Genomic DNA, 15904 nt, shown 5'->3' on the forward strand with positions numbered 1-15904 from the left:
AATCCAATTTAGCACTTAAACTTTATAAGTTCAGATGTTAATATGTTCAGATGTATTTGATAACAAAAAATAAAACATCTAAATTAAATTAAGTAGCGTGAAATTTTTAAGCAAAACTTGTTCTCAAAATTAAGTGATAAGTTATTTACTTATCACTTAATGTGATATACACACAAATGTAACAGATTTAGCACTTAACAATTTATAACTTAATGAATTCAGATTTCAAATTTCAGTTTTATCAAACACAACTTAAGTATCCTATATAGGGATAGTAGAGTACTTTTGCAACAATAGGGGAGGTATGTGTAATTTTAAAATATTAAGGGTAGCTTCATAAAATTATCAAAAACCTCAAGGAGGTTTCCGAAATTATCCCTTTGTGAATTGTGCGAGACTAATAGCTAGTTTGGAAGGATGGAAATGAAAAGAAAAGAAAGGTTTTGAAGGGATATCCATTGTTTGGGAGTTAAAATGAGAAGGAAAAGAAAAGAATAGGAAAGATCCCACCGCCCTTCATCTTTTGGAAAACTTTCCGCCCAATGTTGGGCGGAAAGGGAAGGAACGGATAGAAGTTTAAGTAAATTTTTCAATATGACCAAATTACCCTTAGAATCCTGATACAAAACATTTTAATACCTGATGAATCCCTCTCACATTTGTTTATAAAAAGGGCATATTTGTAAAATAATTTGTTTAAGTATCTTTTTCTTTCCTTTGCATTCAACTCCCAAACAAAAGAAAACTACTCACTTTCTTTTCTCCTTTAAAACTCCCAAACAACTTAGATAGAAACTTTGATCCTTTCTTTTCTTTTCTAACTTATCATTTCTCTTCTTTTCTTTTCATTTCCATCCTCCCAAACTAGCTATAAGGGACTAAAATTTTGTACATTTTCCAACAAAACGGATTCCTGTGGCCTGTGGGGTTGGGTGTTGTCATTTTCCTTACTTTAGGCTCCTTTCCTTGAACCCAAACATATCCTTACTAGAGACTAGTACTATCGGGGGTATCCCATATCAAAGAGAGAAGACTAATTTTGATCGGAGTCCACGGAGAAATTTGGGGTTTCTCCAATTTTCCATCGTTTTTGGTTAAGATAATTGGTGGAGGCACCCGCTTTGGTGCAGTTGCAGCAGGCCTAGTGAAAATGGCAAAAGACGACGAATTGGGGGCTGGAGCCGTCCCAGAAGAAGAGGGACCATCAGAAACTGCAGCAGCAGATGAAACTGAGGAGAAAGTTGAGGACAAAGTTGATGAGCTCACTTTAGATGGCCCGCAAGGTTTTTATTGCATCGCTGCTTGGATTAATCATAGTTATTTTACCTTTCCAATAGTCCCTTTTAATTTGGTGCCATGACTCTCGTTAATCGATCTTTAGATATTCCGATTGTAATAGATTACTAATGTGTGCGCAATTAGTAGAAAAAACTTTCTGAACTTTGTTCTCTAATTAAATTGCATCTGTTAATCGGAGAACGACTTGTTGCTTCATGTGTAATGGTGGGATTCCCTTGTTCATCTTTTTGGTTCCAAGGTTTGTTCAGTTGCTTGAAAGATATGATTTGTGAAACAGTAGTCGTTGATTAAGGTAAAAAGAATTTATAAAGCAATTTTTTTTTTGATTCAGTACTTTTTTTTTTTTTTGGTCAGCAACAATACATCTATAACCTATTCTATCATAATCTATCATAATCTAGGGGGAGGGGAGCCTAAGGAGGCTGTGGTAGGGGCTAGTGGGTATACAGATCCAACTAAACCAGGAAGTGCTCTGAAACAACCTTAGATTTTTTTCGCTGCAGGAGAGGTTTGAACCCTCCTGATGGCTACTGAGCCATTGGCCCAGTGGTTTTGATTCAGTACTTGTTAGGGCAGCTTCTTACAGTTAAACCTTTTGCGGTCTAATAAGTCAAAATCACAAGTCCAGTGAACACCTGAAAAGAAGTCCTATCCGCAGTTTGTTTTTTGAGGGAATAGACTGGTTTATTTTCCCATTTTCAGCTTGGTATCTAGCTTTGGTCTATTCCAGTGCTGTTGATGGTTATCAGATATACCAAATTATTTCTACCTGTTCTGCTATATTCTCCTTTTTATTGCTCACGAATGTGTCTCAATCCATGATAAGCTGTCCTTTCCAGCCGGTTAATAGATTCATTTTCTTTACTCCTGAGCAGCTGAGTTTCTTATTTGCTTATTATAGCTCATTGAACGTTGGTCATGCACAAATTTATTCATTCAGCTTACAAATTCTCTGTAACTTGGAAAAGAGTTTAGATAATATGGATATTTATGTTTGCCCATTCTTCTTTGCAAACTATAAGCTGCAAAAGTCTAGCTCTCCTCGAACGTCATTTTAGTTGTTGCATCATATTTGTATATTTGTTCACTCTCTCAACACATGCTGAAATATGAATTAAGTTTTCAGGCAACTGATTAAGCATCAGCATCCATTGCCCCTCAAAAGATATGTTTCATTTAATCCAGTAACCAATCTATAAAAAAATCTGGATTTAATTGGCATTTGATACGGTTTTTGAAATTTGGATAGCAAAGTGATATATAATTACTGATTACTTTATTCATTCTTTTTGATAAATAATTTAATAGTAGTATTTGGTCTTACACTTGGGCCTTTTGAAATTCACAGAAGCTGCAAAAAAGAAGAAGAAAAAGAGTAAAAGCAAGTGAGCGAGCACTTTCTCTTCTTTCGTTGTCTTTTTTCTCCTTATGGAAGGGTTTAGGTTTTCACTTCTCCTTTTTCATGTTTTGCATTTTCAGGAAGAAAAAAGAATTGCGGGTGCAAACAGATCCTCCATCCATCCCAGTTATTGAACTCTTCCCTTCTGGGGAATTTCCAGAGGGTGAAGTTCAACAGTACAAAAATGAGTATGTACCCATTACTGTATGCTTTATTGTCTTTGATGACCTATATTAAGCATTATTGCGATCAGAACAGATTGTCTGAAAAATTCGCAATGGAAAGGGTCAGGATATTTTCTGCATTTGATTATTGATTGTATTTAAAAGCCCATAGCAGTGAGATAGAGAGGAAAAGGATTATCTCTTTTAATTGATAAATGCTTCTGACAGCATTTAATTTCCATACAAGAGAAAGTTTCTGTAAGAGTGAATGTGCATGGATATACTAATTCTTTACTACAAAGTTGCTGCAGTCTGCAGAATGGAAAGCTTTTTATTAGGATGTGTTGGTGATACTATGTGAGCTATGATTGTCCTAGGAGAAAGCTTGAATAGTAAACCCACTTTTAGGGCCTGTTTGATAACTCTACTTAATGCAGAAAATTAATTTATTCAGAATTTTTTGAATTTAGCATGTTTGATCATAGAAATTCCTTACCACTTAATGTATTAAGCACTGCATAATTTGTGTACAAAATTTTAAGTGAAATTTTTTTTGACTGAATCTTCTGAATTGACTACACATACTGTACCTCTTATAGTGTTCTTGCACATAGTGCACGTTTGTTTTCTTTATGCTGGACATACACAAAGACACACATGCATGCGCACAGAGACTCTTACAACAAATATGCACGCTTAAATACCACTGCTAAATTATTTCATTATTTCCTCTCTCATACACATGCACATTTTTCTTTTTCTCCAAATGCACAAATAAAGGTAATTTTTTTAAAAATAGAAATACAATATTTGTGCAATATTTCAATTCAGTTAGTTATCAAACAAATATAACTTAAACAATTCAGCAACTTAATACATTTTGCACTTTCAGAATTCAAAATTGACATTTCAGACTTTAGATTTATCAAACGGACCCTTAATCTTGAGTTTTATTTGTCTTTGGGCTTATCTTTTTCTAATTTAAATAATTTTCTTCAGTGGGGTGGTGGGTGAAGATGTGTGCTTGCTCGTGGCTGCAATGTGTTGAGGACTTACTATATTTTCATTGGCATATTCTGCCTGATGTCCTAAGCATTTTTCTGCTTGGAAGATTTCAGCATCCCAGTGCTCTTTCTAAGAGCAACAAAAAGAAGTGGGATATCTAGACACTTAAGAATTTATATGTATCTGAAAATTAGGGTATCTAAGCTTCTTTAATTAAGCTGGAGTAATGCTGGCTCTTGGGTTTGTAGATGTTTCTTGGTATCTTTGCCCTTTTATTGTGATGATATTTCGCCAATGTTTTCTTATTGGACATCTTACATGTGTCTTGACTGTATATGCCTTCTCCTGGAGATGCTGTTGACGCACCTGAGATAGTGTTTGATTGTAGTTATGTTTGCCTTAATATGTGTAATTCAGGTTGCAGGAGAGTTACAAAAAGCTGCTGCCTTTTATCTTCAGACTCTGCTATTTTCTCTCACATATTTTATCATTGGCAAACGCATACAAAAATTGATTGCACTTTCTTTTACCTAATTTATTGCATACATAATCTGTTTTCAGTCCATTCAGGATCTATATATTTACGTGTACAATTTGATTTGGGGATAGCAATGGTGCAGGTATATGCTTTTTTAGTCAAATCAAACCTAAATAAACGCATCCTGAATAAGTGCTTTGATATTTAACGATAAAACTGTACTTAAGCCTACCATGAAAGTTCTCTTGCATCATTTAAGAATTCAATAATAATCCTCTAGAATGTTTCATGTATCATTCAAGTGTTAGTAAGATATCCCGCAAATAAGAAAGTTAAAAAAGTAATGAACATGGACCTGAAGAGATGTCATCCAAGATTAGAATCCATTCCTGTAAGGAAATGCACTAATAACATAGAAATGATAAAGTGTGTATTTGATAAAAAATAGTAACTGTAACAGGGAAACCATTAGGCATCAAAATCCTAAGATGTGTATAATTGGTCGCTGTAAAAGGTTCGGTAGCTCTGTTTACCATAATGGAAAGATATATTTTCTGTCTGTAATCTTCTCCATACCTTCTGATGAATTGAGAAAATTGAGTAATATTCAGAAGATGTGTTTTAATATCAGTCTTGCTTTGAAACCATGATAAGAAAGAATGGAGTACCATCTACTCTCTGTAAATTTGTAAATTGAATTGGATTTTGATGTATTTTAACTGTATAAGTTTGTTGGAATATCTTAAATAAGTACTTTAGAAGGTTCATCTCCGTTACATATCTACATGATACAACATTCAACATTTTTACATCTAACATGTCAAAGATGACGTGTCAGCTTGTCAAATAATATTTAGCGTAACCAACTAAATTATGAGATTGCATATGCTTATGGTTGCTGATTACCCAAAACCATCCGTGGCAACTTGATGGGATATGCATTTCTCCATTTCCATCTTCCATTTTAACATCTCATACATTTTTGCCTTCTCTTCTGTCTAGAGAAGTGCATGTTTATACATAAGCCTTCCATGAGGAATTTAATGCCATGGGGTTTGGCATCTTGTGGACTGGAGGTTTAGAGCAGCGACAGAGGCCACGGCAATTTGTGGGCTGTATTATTGGACCACTAATTAACCTTCCTTATATGAGAGAGATATTTCTGCCACTTGTTATTGTAGTGTGCTTTGTACTTTCTACTAATCATTGTGATGTGGCTAAAGTCAATTTTTGCATGTTCCCAATCCGATCTAGGGATTCTTTTTATTGGACTTGATATATTGGTTACTCTTTTTCCTTTCAATAAGCAAAGAGGCTGGGCATCTGTTTTAGAGGGGATGATGTCAGTATGTGTATGAATAGCTCCAAGAACTTGTTTTCTGTTATGAAAATGATGTAGTCTTTGCTTTCTGTTTTATGGGTGGGGCTATTTTCTTTTAAAACTTGTGTTTCTTAGCATCGAAAGAGGAGTAACTTTTGATATCTCTGAAGGATCAAAGCATGCTGAAGTTTTTGCTTTGATGGGGTCAGTTGAGGTTATTCTTGGAAAAAAGAGACACAGAATGAGGATGGCTAGCTGTTTTTGAACCCCCATGAATGAACCATTTGCATTTCTTGCATGAAGCAGTTTTGTTTTTACAAGTGCGAACTGATTTGGATCAAAACGCGTGGTTTATCTGTTACAGTTTAAGGCATGGTTTTGGAATAGGTGCATGATTGCAATTAGTTAGCTGCATGCGAATTAAAATTAGACAACACTAGTGCACTTTTATATTCTCAATTTGAGGAAAGTAGCTGTCATACGTTTTCAAATGCACCGGATCTTTTTCCTTTCTCTCTCGAATGGTTTAAATTCAACTGATTTCAGTATGCAATCCTGTTTTCTCTTATTATTGGGCTCTTTTTTTTTTTTTTAATTTAATATCATTGAGAGTTCTTAAAATAAATTTCTGTTGTTGATGATTCAATTCAGTAACTTGTGGAGGACAACTTCCGAGGAAAAGAGGGAGTTGGAGCGCCTGGAAAAACCAATATACAATTCCGTTCGCCAGGCAGCGGAAGTTCATCGTCAGGTAGGTACTAAAACTTTGATATTTATCTGTGTGCTTGGACATGTCTGTTCGCATTTGAGAGCAACCCGAAGAAATGAATATTTCCCTATTTGGTTGCTGAGAAAAATGGCTAGCTCTTTTCTTCCTTTACGGCAACCTTGTAACTGTGTTCAGGTTCGGAGATATATCAGGCAGATTTTGAAGCCTGGAATGTTAATGATTGATCTGTGTGAGACCTTGGAGAATACCGTGCGTAAATTGATATCAGAGAATGGTCTCCAAGCTGGCATTGCATTTCCCACAGGATGCTCATTAAATTGGTGAGCATGAATGTGTTGTTCCTGCAGTATTATGTAACTTAAGAAATTGAAAACACTTTATAAACATTCACTATGTCAGTTTTTTACCATGTTAAGAAACTGAAAACACTTTATAAACATTCACCATGTCAGTTTTTTACCGTGTTTACTTTTACAGGTTCTAGTCAGCTAATTCATTTCTTTCTTCTTTTCTCTTTTTCAAACTGAGTTCTTTTCCCTCTCTGGTTAAGTTCTTTCTGCTTGTAACCTGTTTCTTCTTACAGGGTTGCAGCCCACTGGACCCCAAATTCTGGAGATAAAACTGTGCTTCAGTATGATGATGTCATGAAACTGGATTTTGGAACTCATATAGATGGTACTATTTTCAAATCTTACGTCTGGTGGTCTGTGGGCATGCTTCGTACTGCCTCATTGGTTTTACTTGTTTTTGTTTGCTTGGCATCATTCCCCTGTTGGTGTTTAATTCTGGCATGTTTGTACTTGCAGGACATATAGTAGACTGTGCATTTACTGTGGCATTTAATCCTATGTTCAACCCTCTCCTTGAAGCCTCACGTGAAGCCACAAATACGGGAATCAAGGTGGGTGTATTTGTGTTGGATAACTGGAAATAAGTTCTTTAAAGTGAAAAATTGAAACCTGCTGATTAATAAGTGAAATTTAATGAGATGTAAACTTGTCGTCCAAGTTATATAACAAATGATTTTCACAATGCATTCTGTTAAAACGAACTCATATCTTCACTGTATTGTATACTTTGTTTCATTTTCAGGAAGCTGGAATCGATGTCCGCCTTTGTGATGTTGGTGCTGCAATCCAGGAGGTCATGGAATCATATGAGGTTGAAATTAACGGCAAAGTATACCAAGGTAATTGAAATTGAAATGAATGTAGCTTTTACTTTACATCTGTCAGATGCTTTGAGGTTAGAATAATGGCTGATAATGTGAAACCTTTTTTTATTTTTTTGGTGATACTTTTACTAATTGGAGGCCAATTCTTCTTTAAAAGTTTTACAATCTTAATAATTATTACACTGAGAACCATATCATTTTACTTGTTGGGATAGTACTTTTGGTATAGAAACATTACCTAATATCTTTCCTTTCACTCTCTAGGTCACATTTTTATTGGCTGAACGTTGTTTAAGATGAGTGCATTTATTGTACAATCAATGACGATAAGCAAAACACTCCAAAATTACACCCTTCATTGAACGCATTGGTAATAGAAAGGCCTTTTGATTAAGCATTTTCAAGAAGGGTAAATTTTTGGGGGGATAAGAAAAATTGTTGCAGTAAATGGCTTTTGAGTACTGATAGGGGCCAAATTTTGGCAGAGTCCAAAAAGAAATCTGGCCAATAAAACTGGGCTTGATTTAATGCTTTTTAATGGCTTTACAGGCATAGATTATATATTATTGCTTGCAATATATTTTGTCTTCTGGTCATCCTCAGCGTTTAACCTAAACATGAGGCTAATGTGTATCATCTTGTGTCCTTTCTTGTTTTGAGCAGACTTCAGGGATTCCTTTGGATGTTCAGGCTGATAGTTATCATGCCATTTACTTGTTACTTGTAGCTGAATAGCGTGCTTGATCAACTAATAGTTACTTCACCTTTGGATGTTCAGGCTGATAGTTATCATGGCATTTTCTTGGTTTAGAGCACTGTATACAAACAGTGAAAGATAATTTTCTTTATCACTATCTCAGGGAAGTTTGCAAAGTTAAAATTCACGGAAACAAGGACTTTCATAACTAGTCAAAAAAGCATTATAATTTTTGAGTTTCAAGTCATGGCTGGTTGCTGGATTCTGTTCTTAAGCCGTACTTTGTGTTGTGCCACAACCACCATGAAAGAATTTTGTTTGGTGTTCTTTCATTTTTGTATTGTGTTGTACTTATAGTCTGTATTCATCTTATGATAAAATTTCATATAATGAATGACATTTAATGTGTTTGGGGTTGCTCTTTCTCAGTTAAGAGTATCCGAAATTTGAATGGGCACAGTATTGGAAGTTATCAAATCCATGCTGGAAAATCTGTTCCAATTGTGAAAGGAGGAGAACAAACAAAAATGGAAGAGGGCGAGTTTTATGCAATTGAGACCTTTGGATCAACAGGTGATGGTTTCTACATTTTTTGGCTGGGTACCGTGCTTGATGGAACTTGAATCTATATGCAGATTCATTTTCCTGTTATTTGTTTTCGTACAGGAAAGGGGTATGTCAGAGAAGATCTAGAGTGCAGCCATTACATGAAGAATTTTGATGTTGGCCATATACCACTGCGATTACCCAGAGCAAAACAGCTTCTGGCAACAATTAATAAGAACTTCTCTACATTGGCCTTCTGTAGACGTTATTTAGATCGCCTTGGGGAGACAAAATATTTGATGGCACTAAAGAATCTATGTGATTCTGGAATTGTTCAGGTATTTCACGTTAATTTATTGTCAGTGAGGTAATGAACTTTGAAGAAATGGTGATGAAATGGAGGTTTCAATTTTGACATTAATAGAAGAAAGATTTTAAGATGTGGGGGGAGCATGTGATTTTGTGGATGTGAGACCTTCTGGGGTGTTTAGATAGATGCCATTATACATCATGTCCAAATGGTGAGAGGGTCTTCCTTTATCTTGCTGAGTATGTTAAGATGACTGGAAGATGCAAAATGTCAAAATCTAGAAGGATCTGAAGATATGTGTCGAGAAATATTACCTAATGTCATAGAATGGAATACTGGGAGTTACTTGTGAACTAGCTAAGTTCGTAATGGGGTATATAACTTGGTTTGATAAATTTCTCTCTTCTCTTGATTTTAGATTCTAGCTATATATATATTAACAGAAGCTTGTTGTATGCTTTTCAGCCTTACCCTCCTCTATGTGACATCAAAGGCAGCTATGTATCTCAGTTTGAGCATACCATATTACTCCGTCCTACTTGTAAAGAGGTGGTATCAAGAGGCGATGACTATTAATGGCACGGCAAAAGTGTGATGATGATCTGAGCTTAATCAATCAATAATTAGGGTTTACGTTCTGCCGGGCACTGTGCGGAGGAGGCTAGTCCCTATTTGTTGTATCTTTAAGTCGCCTTATTCGACTAACAGCTACAGGCTTCCTCTTTCCTTCCTCGCTGTTTTGTTTGGAGAATGGTTCTTGTTAGGAAAACTTGTGTAACTGATTGATTATTTGTTGGTGAGAGACAGAATGTGAAGCTTATGAAAGGTGCATTTTCTTGAGATAGAACTGGTCTAAATTTTTGGTTTGATGGGGTGTGTGTGGTCACTATTATTACCAGGTCGTTTGCCGCTTGGAGAACAACACAAGTTGAATGAAGCTGGTGGGTGTGGTTTGTGAATCCAAAAACTGTGTCCCACTCACTACAACAATCATCATCAATATACAGAAGCGTAGATGCGGTCCTCCAGTAATCAGGAGGCTATACTATATGGTTGGAAGGATGCAAGGATTATTTTGAAATCTGGAATGTGTTTGTAAACAACCATCATAATGAACCATGAACTAATGCAACATTTATGCCCAAAAAAATCATCACATTTCTTCATCTGAAACTTCCAAAACACCTCAAGATAAACACTTTTGGGTCTTCCACTTTGTTTGTGTCGAAGAAATCCCAAACGAATAGTTATTGTTATTATAAACGGGTAGACGTTGGGCTGCTTGTTGACATTCAAAGCCTACTCGCGCGGCGGTGTTGGTTAGTTTTTAGGTTGATCCGGATCATAGGCATCGATCGAGTTAATTGGATTGGATGGGGCTGGGGGGCAGCATGAGCTTGTTGAGGGGAGGCTCCTCCTCCTCCTCCGGCTACTGCTGCTGTTCTAGTAGTAGCAGTAATTACGGATACGGTCGTCGTAGTCGTCCTGTACTACTACGAGCTCTACTTCCCTCTGCCACTGCTTCTGCTACTTCATCTTCAACGCCGCCGCCTCTGCAGCCTCTCCTCCTCCTCCTCAGGCCCAGAGATAGGAAGAAGACGATTATACCAACAACACCATTCTCCACTTCACCTCCTGCTAAGCCCAATTATTACGCCTCCTCCTCCTCCTCCTGGGCTGCTACTGAAAAACTAACACCACCATTTCTGCCGCCTTCCCCGGTCATCACAAAATTTACTCCTGCTACTGCCAGTCCAACGTTGTTGCCGGGGTGGAAACGCTGTTTCTGCACGGCCCCATCCTCCCACTCCTCCGTCAAGGTGGAGGATGATGACGATGATGAGATGACCAAGATCAAAGAAGCCGCCAACTCATTGGACATTCGAGTGGGCAAAATTCTCAAGGCCTGGAGGCACCAGGAAGCTGATTCCCTCTACGTCGAAGAGGTCGATGTTGGGGAGCCTGAACCCAGAATCATTTGTAGTGGCCTCGTCAAATATCTGCCCCTCCACCATCTTCAGGTACCATATTATACTGTTCTACTATTTCTACTGCTACTAAGTCATGCATCAAAATTACCCCTACTACTGCTGCTGCTGCTGCTGCTTATTAAGCTATTAGTGACAAATTTGGACAATCCTCGTGCTTAATACTACTAGTGTTAGGCCACTACTACTAGTTGTTGACAAAAATGTCTGCTTCTAAGCTAGCCATTTCCCCATAGAGCCTTCCATCCCCACTCTTTATTGCTATCATCATAAGGAAGACAGTAGTGTTCAGCATAGCCTCGCGCATGCTTGAACATACCAAGCTTTTTACTTTCCCAAATAGCTGAAAAGCTCATCGGACGGCATTTTCAATTGAGAAGCTGGTCTTCTGTCTCTTCTTTGAGCAAACCTTCAGGTGAAAATATCTAACCCTATGAGATCAACATGCAGGGCATCAATGTGGTTGTCCTTGCTAATTTGAAGCCAAGGAATATGCGTGGTGTCAAATCATCCGGAATGCTGATGGCAGCTTCTGATGCATCACATGAGAACGTGGAGCTACTAGTGCCTCCTGAAGGCTCAGTTCCTGGTCAGAGGATATGGTTTGGTTCTGTGGATGAAAAGGAGAGTCTTCCAGATGCCGCATCGCCCAATCAGGCAAATTCTCAAACTCTCATTGCGTAATACAAGTTCCAAACTTTTATTTGGTATGGTAGGGAATTTTTCATGTCAGAGACAACATCTAGACGTGCACAGAAAAGTGGGTATTAAACTCTTAGCTTTCCCGTTATAGACCTCTCTAGGCAAAAGATAATTTAGTGGCGACATGCCTCGTGTGTCAAAGCCTATAAGTATGAACCTAAGTAAGCGAAAAAATTATATGAAGGGTAGTACATCACTTTGTTGGACAATTGAATTTATGCTCTGCTCTAAAACACTTGACCGTTACATCATAAATATCTCAGCTCTTTAATGCATGGAATTCAGAATTCACATGGTCGGCTTTTGGTTAGATGTTTAGTAACAAAATTCTTGTTGATCTTTTCCATTTTCTTATGGGAGTTCCCCAGGATCCTGATTATAAACTACTTTGTTGGTAGGTTATAGCTTGCCAGTTCATTGACAAATGAAATTTGGGCAAGAACAATAATTTTGCGTTACTTGTGGAATTTTTGCTTGGTCATATCCTCATTCAAGGATTTCTGGATGAAGAGAACTCTGGTCTGTATTAAAGTACTAGTTATGTTGGTTTGATGAATAGGGCTTCAAATGCAAAGGTGATAAGTTATACTAATGCCGGATCGTAATAATGCTCAAATGATTATAATTCAGCTTTGCATTGAGATGATGAATTACTGAAGAGGACACTAGGCAAAGAATAATTAGCTTTCCTTAATAAACCTCTTCAATGCACCTTTTGTATTTTTGATTTCATTGTGAAGAACAATGTCATAGATGTCTTACTAATGCATGGATGCTAGTAGAATCTCAATGTAAAACCGCCCTTGGTAAGAAAGTGAGTGTGCTGAAACAGTTATTAGCGATACTGAATAATTTAGTTCTGTTATTCTTTTCTCTAGGTAAAACAGTTAGATTTTATCAATGAAAACAAAGTCAAGTTTGTATAAACATATGGGTGATACCCAAATACCTTTTAGTAAATGATTTATTAAATGCGGCCTGGCAAGAAGCAGAACTTTACGTTCAATGGGTTACTAATTTTATTCATCCATAACCTGATTATGTTTATGGCTTCATAAAATGATAAGGTCAGATCATCATCAAGTCAAATATTGAGAGATAACACACATTTCTTCTCAAAGAAACATACATCACTGCCATGTCACCAGATTGAGCTGCCGAAATGTTAGGTCACTTCCTTGCCCAGTCAAGTTGTCAACCCAATCTGATCAACTGGCTGTTTAGTCGTTGGCCTTTAATATGAGAATTTTTAGTTGGTACGCATCACATATTGCAATGTTTACTGTGGTTTTTGCTTACTTATTAAGGATTAAATAAAATATCATGGCACAACTGAGATGTTTGGATGAGAATGTTTTGCAAGTTTGTTACCACAAGCAACTAAAGGCATATTGTATTTACTTTTACTAGATAGACAAAACCTTTAAGCTATCCTAACAGTAAACAGACCAGATATTGCTTTTGTTGTAAGATTGGTGAACCAGTTTCTGAATTCACCAAGGTACAGTGATTAGCCATACTGAATCTTAAAATGTCTTAAAGGTGCCTTGGGTCATGGCTAACTCTATCAGAACAGTCATCTTAAAATATTTTGTTGTTAGTGGAATCCTGTTTCATGGAAGTGCAAGAAACAATCTGTGGTTTCAAAGTCTGGTGTTGAATCCGATTATAGGGCTATGGTGCAAACTATGTGCAAGTTGCTATAGCTGAAACAGCTGTTGAAGGAACTTGGTCTTGAAAATAATAATCCAATGGATCTGCAGAAGGCAAGCAACTCTACGTATTGTATCTAATTATCTGGACAACTGTGGGTGGACAACTGTTATTTGTGTACCTGTTGGTGGAATCTTGTTTCTTGGAAGAGCAAGAAACAAACTGTGGCTGTAAGGTACGGTGCTAAATCCCAATATAGGGCTGTGGTGCAAACTACAAGTGATTTGCTATTGCTGAAATATCTGTTGAAGGAGCCTGGTTTTGTAAGTAATATGCCAGTGGGTGTATCATGCAATAATCTTGCAGCTCTTCATATTTGCATCTAATTACCTTGGCTGCCGCCACCTTGCAGTGGACTGGGGAAAGTGAATACCCTTGACGCGCACCCACCAACCTGTGATCAGAAGGCTAGCCTCTTTCTAAGGATATTTGGTGGACTTTATACATAGACAAAGCACATTAAGATAGATTCTCACTACATCTGCAGATTATATGTTAAAAGATGAGCAGCTAGTAGACTCGCTCAATAAGTGTTTTGGCAGTTCTAGAATGCATTTTACTTGTGAATAGTTAGGGTATTACTAGAAGTATTGAGGATTTGAAGGTCAATAGTTATGTTTTCATAACAAATATTGTGGTTCAGGGAATTAAAGCAGAAAAAGGGCAACCCAAATGGCCATTAAACTATTCCTTTGGTGTAATTTTGGCTACTGGACTATTTTTAGTTCCAATTTTTCCACTGAACTCCTAAAAACATTTACTTTTGGCACTTTTTAATGTTTCACTGTCAAGTCCTTTCTCTTCGGTTAATTTAGGGGGACACCTTTTTCCAAATGTTTTTCTCTTCGGTTAATTTAAAAGTTTTACTTGAATTCTTGATTAAGGTATCTTGAATGCACCCATGTCAGTCAAACGTCTGTGAGTGAATGGAGTGTGACATAGTTTTAGCTTAACGTGCTTTTGTTTGATTTGACTAAACTATTGATGCAACTAATGATCCAAAGAGGATGATTGGAGGAAGAGCTGTTTTTCTCAGCTTGTGGGCTTGTTAATGGAATGACAGAAAAGTGATTGTTGATTTGGTACTGAGGCTGTCGGGTCGCATTGCAGGTTGGAGTCGGTAAAGCTCTCTGACTTTTAATACTGAATTAGTTCTATGACTGAATTAAAGGTACCAAAGGTCATTGTGCAAGAATTTGGTGTCAATGCATATCTGCGAGCTCTCTCTTTGTTGTCTTCAGTGCAAAGTAGAAAGACACTGAATCTATGCATTGTTAATTTTCTATTCTGCTCGGCTTGTTATGCTTCTTTCCAATAATTTGCAGATTCAGAAGAAAAAGATCTGGGAACAGGTTCAGCCTCATCTGGGGACAGATGACTCCTGTATTGCTGCACTTGGTATGCACACCATGCGAACAACTGATGGTGTTGTGGTCTGCAGATCTCTAAAGAATGCTAGAATATCATAACAGGCAGTTGGAAGCTCGTCAAGGTCACAGGATTCTTTGATCTCATAACTTGCCCTTCTAGCGTGCTCCACTATCTGCTGCTGTCTTTGGACCTAAATTTCTGTGAAGTATCTACTGCTGGTTTTTAGTGAGATATTGCAGGAAGAAAAGGCAAAAAACTGATAAATGATAATGGGCCTTGTCTATGTTTGACCTGTCATAGTTTACATCACTAATGTATGGTCATTCTTTTGTCTTTTATCTATCTTTTGTTGACACTTTGGCAAATAGCTGAGAATGTAATCTGGCTTGCAGACTTGACCTTCGGATTGTTTTTTATTAGGTTCTGCTGGCTGTAAAAATTTAGGAGCATTGTGACTTAAATGGTACCATTAAGATTAGAGTTGATTTTGTTCAATGGGAGATAAAATGAGACAAAAAAAGTTACGAGTAAAGTGAGAAACGAAATATACTTTGATGCGATTAAATGTGATTAACCCTTAAGATTTGTTGCATTTATTCACTTTATAACATGGGATAGTTTTTGCTTCGCTTTACACATCCAGCCTAAGCAAAAATTTTCAGCTTTCAACACCCAATTTGATGACATCAACAATTTGTAATAAAGGAAACATCTCTTTATAATTATTGTAGAAACAGCTATGGAATTTGATTAAAACTTAAATTATAAAGAGGGGAAATGGGATAAATAGGAGGCGTGGTAGTAAAAGTAAAGATTAAAAAACTCCGAGCTCTGAAGTATCGGAAAAAAAATAAGGGGACAAATCAAGGGTAAAAAATTTAGCACTGATCAAATGAATTTTGTGGTTCACTGGCATATCATTAACATAACTTTTCGTTGCCGTTTTGATAAAAAAAAAAAAAAAAGGATTTCTTTTTACTTTTAGCCAAAACAAATGGAAAATATTA

General features: G+C 36.8%; 2 protein-coding genes across 2 annotated transcripts; both read left to right on the plus strand.

Annotated features, from left to right (window-relative positions):
- The first annotated feature begins 980 nt into the window (after positions 1–980).
- On the plus strand, positions 981–9970 carry LOC113735259 (methionine aminopeptidase 2B-like). Its single transcript, XM_027262279.2, has 11 exons — positions 981–1283; positions 2648–2684; positions 2779–2886; positions 6318–6417; positions 6571–6716; positions 6980–7071; positions 7203–7297; positions 7489–7585; positions 8697–8840; positions 8934–9151; positions 9589–9970. The coding sequence occupies exons 1-11, from the start codon at positions 1151–1153 to the stop codon at positions 9697–9699; spliced, it is 1281 nt and encodes a 426-aa protein (XP_027118080.2). The 5' UTR covers positions 981–1150; the 3' UTR covers positions 9700–9970.
- A 346-nt stretch (positions 9971–10316) lies between these two features.
- Positions 10317–15299, plus strand: LOC113735261 (uncharacterized). The gene is made up of 3 exons (XM_027262282.2): positions 10317–11144; positions 11562–11768; positions 14852–15299. Exons 1-3 carry the CDS (start codon positions 10497–10499, stop codon positions 14993–14995), a joined length of 999 nt encoding a protein of 332 aa, XP_027118083.1. The 5' UTR covers positions 10317–10496; the 3' UTR covers positions 14996–15299.
- The last annotated feature ends 605 nt before the right edge of the window (positions 15300–15904 follow it).

The sequence above is a fragment of the Coffea arabica genome, chromosome 3c, assembly GCF_036785885.1.
Source record: "Coffea arabica cultivar ET-39 chromosome 3c, Coffea Arabica ET-39 HiFi, whole genome shotgun sequence".
In the NCBI taxonomy this organism is placed as follows: domain Eukaryota; kingdom Viridiplantae; phylum Streptophyta; class Magnoliopsida; order Gentianales; family Rubiaceae; genus Coffea; species Coffea arabica.